This window comes from Papaver somniferum, chromosome 5 (genome assembly GCF_003573695.1).
Source record: "Papaver somniferum cultivar HN1 chromosome 5, ASM357369v1, whole genome shotgun sequence".
NCBI lineage: Eukaryota > Viridiplantae > Streptophyta > Magnoliopsida > Ranunculales > Papaveraceae > Papaver > Papaver somniferum.
In genome coordinates, this window is record NC_039362.1 from 57,467,192 (window position 1) to 57,473,830 (window position 6,639).

A 6,639-nucleotide genomic window follows, 5' to 3' on the forward strand; every position below is an offset into this window, starting at 1 on the left:
TCATAAACCAACAAAATCTTTCCATTGATGCATCTGTTCTAGATAAATGCACCTAGTAGACTAGAGACAACTTTACATATTAAGCTCGAAAGTTTCATCATAATGATCTTAGTGAAAATTTTAAAGCATAAGTTACTGAGACCAATAAGTGTAAACCCCTCGCGGGCAGTGTAAGGAGAAGAAAATGCAACCACTTATGGATAGATAAGTCGATCACAAAGTGCATCCTAGGTGTGCTGTCGGTGGATGAGATGTGCCGACAGCAGTGTTATAATCCATCAATTATATTATCACAAAGTGCATTTTTCAATCACATCCATATTTAATTTCATTATTATTTGATTTGATTTGATCTGATTTGGTTCGAAGAAGATCCAATCTATGTTAGACCCATCATTAATTGAACGAGGACTATACCGCGTATTTATGATTACCCTGCTGATCATATACAGTATTCCTACTAATAATCCTTGAATACATATAATACTACTCCTAGTAGTAAACACTTATATGACTGTAATAACGAATGACTTTAATGTTAATCTATAAACACACTCAGATAATCAGTATGTTGATAATCACAAAATCTGGCGGGTAAAATAACAAACACAAACAGTGAATATTACTAGTTCCAGATCTATCGGGAGAAGCAGTAGGTCCCACATTTCGGTATTGTATCCCATAATTTTTAAACTTCTCTTCTAATAATAATGGCGGCAGCACAATAACGCGTTCAGTAAAAAATAACATCAAGTCTTTAAAAAGGAAGAAGAAGGAAAAAACACAAGTCCTTCTTTCTTTCTCTCTTTCCCCTTTTCACTTCACTTATTCTACTCACTGTAGCTTCTTCTTCTCCAGCTAGTACTAGTAGTAGATCTTCTGGAGCAGAAGAAGAAAAATTCAACCTTGAAAACTGATATGAGTTGGTGAACTCTATAGTTTTCTAGGGCTGTGTGTTTGTGTGGGAGAAACAAGATACATCGTAAAGTGATATCTTCTGCTTAGATTGGTATGAGATCTGATCTTTTCAACTTGGATCTATTACTATTGATTCAACTAGTTTATGGAAATGTTCATGTACTTTGTTATATTTAGGTTTAACTGTACCTTTTTTTTGTTGTTGCTTTATGTGGAAATTCTTCTTTGAGAGAAATTTGATTCCTTTTTTTGGCTCAAGGACTATAACTTATTGCTTAATTTAGAAAAATAACAAAATGAGAAGAATCATGAGTTCTGCTTATGTGGGTCTCTACTTCAAATAGATACTTCATTTAGGGACACAGAGCAATTGATTTGAGTTAGGTAGGTAGTTCCAGAAGTAGCTCATTACTAGCTTGTAGTGTATCTTGATGTTTGTTTGTAGAATCTTTTGTTTAGTGGGTGTTTCTAATTTGATAGTTTCTTACAGTTCTGTGCTTTTTTACTTACAAAGTTAGAGATTAAGGTGAAACTAGTAATTGGGGTAAATTCCTTTATTCTACTTTGGATTTTAGTTGTAAATGTCAGATTTTACATCAGCGTTAACGGATCTTGTTGTTAAATTGAAATGAATAATTCAGATCTGGAGGTATCTTTTAGTTTGTTTATGCATTCTAAAGAAGAAACAATCATTCGCATTTTTAACTACTTCGGGTAATAGAGTATATTGTTACTTTGTTGAAATGTAGATTTCGTTTTAGCGGGATTGTGGAATTGTTTTAGCTGATCTATTGTAGGGAACTAGGGATAGGAGGTTAATCGTAAATTTTAAAGATTTGTTGTTCATAAGTTGTTTGTCATGACGTTCCTTTTCTTTCAGTACTTTTTAAAAAACAAATACTAATATGACTGGGAACTATTTCAGGCGCATCATGGCAAAAGGGAACCCTAAAGAGAGTAGGATGCGTAGCTCCACATCCATAATTATTGTAATTGGTTTATGTTGTTTCTTCTACATATTGGGTGCATGGCAAAGGAGTGGGTTCGGGAAGGGAGACAGCATAGCTGAAAAGATTACAAAGCAGACGGACTGCACTGTGGTTCCGAGCCTCAATTTCGAGACACATCATAGTAGTGATAGCGAAGTAGGGGTAACAGTTGATGAATCTGAAACAAAAGTGAAAGAGATTAAGCCATGTCCTGCTAAATATACTGATTACACACCCTGCCATGATCAGAAGCGGGCCATGACTTTCCCTAGAGAAGGTATGGTTTACAGAGAAAGACATTGTCCTCCAGAGGAAGAGAAGTTGCATTGCCTTATTCCAGCACCAAAGGGATATGCAACTCCCTTTCCATGGCCAAAGAGTCGTGATTATGTACATTTCGCTAATGCTCCATATAAGAGTTTGACAGTCGAGAAGGCCATTCAGAACTGGGTTCACTATGAGGGTAGTGTGTTCAGATTCCCAGGTGGAGGAACACAGTTTCCTCAGGGAGCAGATGCCTACATTAATCAAATTGCTTCTGTGATTCCAATTAAAAATGGGACAGTTAGAACCGTACTGGATACTGGCTGCGGGGTATGTATAATTCGTCAAAATTCTAGTTCAATCTATTTTATCGAACTTGGACCTTCTGCTTTTAATGGATAATTATTGCTTTATTTACTTATCTTCTTTATCTATTCAATGCATTTTGCAAGTATATATATTTGTTCTTGTTCACATATCATCCACTCTATCGCTGTTTAACTACTTGTGCATTTTCAAAGCTTTCTATCATAGTGGCCAGATAAAGTATTTGGTTTTCTCATCCTGAATTTTTTGGAATTTGCTTAGGTTGCTAGTTTTGGTGCATATCTTTTAAAAAAGAATGTCATTGCCATGTCTTTTGCGCCACGAGACAACCACGAAGCGCAAGTGCAGTTTGCTTTGGAAAGAGGTGTACCTGCAATTGTTGCTGTGTTCGGAACCATAAAGCTTCCTTACCCAACGAGATCATTTGACATGGCTCACTGTTCACGGTGCTTGATTCCGTGGGGAGCAAATGGTGATTATTTAGTATTTACATCTTGATTCAGAGAATTTCCTTTTCCATTGATTGAAAGAACGCCATTATCTTTCTACAATGACAAACATTTTACCATATCACTTCATTTTTATGGTCTTGCTGACATTTCTTTTTGTTCTTTTTAAGAGTATCCACTGCGCTAGTTCCTGCACCATGGTGGCACGGTTTAAGCAAGCAGTACTAAATCTCTTTTGTTGTCTCTCTTGGCAGATGGTATGTACATGATGGAAGTTGATCGTGTTCTCAGACCTGGTGGGTACTGGGTGCTTTCTGGTCCTCCAATCAATTGGAAGAACAATTATATTTCATGGCAGCGTCCTAAGGAGGATCTCCAGGAGGAGCAAAGAAAAATTGAAAAGATCGCTAAACGACTATGCTGGGAAAAGAAGTCTGAGAAGGGTGAAACTGCAATCTGGAGAAAGAGTATAAATGCTGATGCATGTCGTGGAAGAGATGAATCTCAAGAAACTATGTGTGAGGCCACAGACACAACTGATGTTTGGTAAGTTTTCAAGTTCAGACATTAGTCACATTAATTCTAATACAGTTGATGTTGTCATCAATTTTTTCCTCCACTTTCACTTCTCTGATTCTGTTGTTACACAAGTTCACGTTTTCACTTTTCATTTTGACACTATTCTAGGTACAAGAAGATCGATAAATGCATAACACCTTATCCTGAGGTTAGCAGTCAAAGTGAAGTTGCTGGAGGACAGCTGAAACCTTTCCCAGAAAGACTCCATGCCATCCCTCCCAGAATCGCTAGTGGATCTGTTCCTGGAGTTTCCGTCGAGGATTATCTAGAGGACAACAAACTGTGGAAGAAGCATGTAAACGCCTACAAGAGGATCAATAAGCTCCTTGATTCAGGGAGGTACCGCAACATCATGGATATGAATGCAGGATTGGGAAGTTTTGCTGCAGCAATTGATTCTCCCAAATTGTGGGTCATGAATGTCATGCCAAATATTGCGGAGAAAGATACTCTCGGTGTCATATACGAGCGAGGGTTGATTGGTATATATCATGACTGGTAAGCCTCTTGTGTCTTTTATCTTCTTGCTCTAAGTGTGTTTTACATCTTTCTTTTACCTAATGTGGTGTCTGATCTAATGGTTAACAGGTGTGAAGCTTTCTCAACATACCCAAGAACATATGACCTAATTCACGCCAATGGCGTTTTCAGCTTGTACCAGGACAAGTAAGTGCATCACTCCATGTTCCATGATTCTTGGTATCTTATTTTCATCCTTTTCCGTTACTAACGTAAGAAGTTGAATGCAGATGTAGTGCTGAAGACATTCTTCTGGAGATGGATCGTATTTTGCGACCAGAAGGTACAGTAATATTCAGGGATGAGGTTGAAGTTTTAATAAAGGTTAAGAAAATTATCAGTGGGATGAGATGGAACACAAGGATATCTGATCACGAAGACGGCCCTCAAGTCCCTGAGAAGATATTGGTTGTAGTCAAACAATACTGGACAGTAGGTGGAAACAACTCGACATCTTCAGAGTGATACTAAAATGAAAAATGTAGCATTTAGGCCTTAATCTCAGATCCAATGTTCCCAATTAGCTTTTCACAGTTAATTCTGCAGTCTCTTCATTTTTTTGGTTTTCTTTTTGCTATTTCAACCTTTCTTGCTGTATAAAATGCACAAGGACTAAATAGATATTTTTGAACTCTCTGAAACTCACTAAAATTAATTTACACTTCCATTAGTCATTATTGTAACTAATAATTATTCTCTCTTGATCTTTAATTTAGAGACAAACTAAAATCTGAATTAGATTCTCCTATGAATTATAAGAATTCCCCTGCCAGGATCCTGGTTCTGAATTTCAATCGAGTATAAAACATTATTATCGAAATGTGTATACATATATCTCACCATCAGACACGTGTATATAGAAAGATACGTGGAAAGCATGCAGGCCAAGACATCAAAATACGATGCACTACGGAACGCCAAATAAACCCCAAGGAGTTACTTTATCTCATCCCCAAAAGAAGCTAAGATCAACGGTGGAGAGAAAGTTAGCTGACACGGACGTGACAGGGGCAGAAGACACTTGTCTGACACGAGCAGGCATCTCAACTACCCTCATTAAACACTCTGAGCAGTATACGTGTCGATCAACCCGTGGGACGAGCGAGGATATCTCTGCGTGATCAAGTGGCAAACGCAGACCTCTGCGTGATGGACACAAGACACTAGAAGATAAGGTTCCAACGGCCTTCAGAGAGGGGTCCCACACTCTAACCCTATAAATATCCCCTCGCCACCAAGAGGAAAGGGGATCGGAAAAATCAGGAAGGGAAGGAGAGAGAGATTTCGAGTGTAAGTTAATCTTTTAGAAGAGAAAATACATGTAAGCCCAAAAGTCATTCTACTACTCTTGTAACCGTGAAGAACATAGTGAAACAACAAACCCCGTGGACGTAGGCCTTAGTGCTGAACCACGTAAACCTCGGTCTTGTTTATATTTCAGCACTTTATATTTGCCTAACCCCATGGATCTTTACTTGTATGTATTGTTTCCTTTGTTTTTACCTATATCCCGTGCGCAAACGCCCCGCATGGAGTTGTTAGATGAGGCTGTGATAAACCCGAAGGTTTTGAGCCAAGGAATCAACACTAAGATATCATCATCACAAATCACTCTAGCTTACGATGATTGGTTGTGAGCATTCGGATGCCTTCGTGATTTGAGTGTTCACAATTTGGCGCTAGAAACAGGGACTTCGTCCCGGTAAAAGATTTATCTTGTCCTGTGATTTCATCTTAAACTGGCATATGATTGCTCTGATTTATTAGCTCGGACCGTATAGATCATTTGTTAACTTCATTATATTCAAAAACGCACCCATTATCTTCGATAAGATTTATTGTTTTGATCCATGGATTTACGTTTTTCTTTAGATCTCGTGCGAACCTGTCTCTCAGGGGGGTTTTCGTAGTTTTTTAAGGATCTACTTGCATTTTTAAAAAGGATCTCTTTTAATAAAACTTTAACCCGTGTAAAGATATTTCGCAAACTAACCCGATTCACGCGGATATTTCCGTTTTTCGCTGTTTGAAATTCCCTTGTGCAGAAAGAACGGATTGTGAGCAAGGAAGGCGAGTTTCTGCGAGATCTCATTGTCGACAAAAGGACCCGTGATGGAAAAGACGCAGGAAGCAGGAAAATCCAAAGCTTTGTCAAAGGAAACACCCAGGACAACCCCGGTCATCACCCGAAGCAAGCAGAAAGGAGACAAAGCTAAAATGACCAGTCAAAGGCAAGATACTGCGGAAATCACTTCACCTATGAACACTAATTCAGTTGCAGTCGCGGCTCTCAGAGCAGCGGCGACAAAGTACGGTGCGGCTGCGGTAGTCCCGAAGGCTGCAGAGGCTAGCAAAACTTGTGCTATGAATCAATTCCATCAACCAAGAGAAAGGGTGGATGAATCCAGAACATACCAACCCGTGCACCTTCCAACTTTCGGAATGCCACCAACAAATGATCAAAATCAAACCATACCGGCGGCTCTAGCACCGCAGAGGGGCACTCACCCCGATTTGGAAATGCCAGCAACCGAAGCTGAACCTCTGCCACCTTTAGTGCAGACCGTAGAGGAAGGCGGCACCATGGCCGTAGT

General features: G+C 39.1%; 1 protein-coding gene across 1 annotated transcript; it reads left to right on the forward strand.

Moving 5' to 3' along the window:
• Positions 1–739: 739 nt before the first annotated feature.
• LOC113281632 (probable methyltransferase PMT2) lies at positions 740–4,732 on the forward strand. Its single transcript, XM_026530418.1, has 7 exons — positions 740–1,009; positions 1,844–2,501; positions 2,760–2,970; positions 3,202–3,493; positions 3,635–4,024; positions 4,115–4,192; positions 4,276–4,732. The coding sequence occupies exons 2-7, from the start codon at positions 1,851–1,853 to the stop codon at positions 4,508–4,510; spliced, it is 1,857 nt and encodes a 618-aa protein (XP_026386203.1). The 5' UTR covers positions 740–1,009; positions 1,844–1,850; the 3' UTR covers positions 4,511–4,732.
• Positions 4,733–6,639: the final 1,907 nt, after the last annotated feature.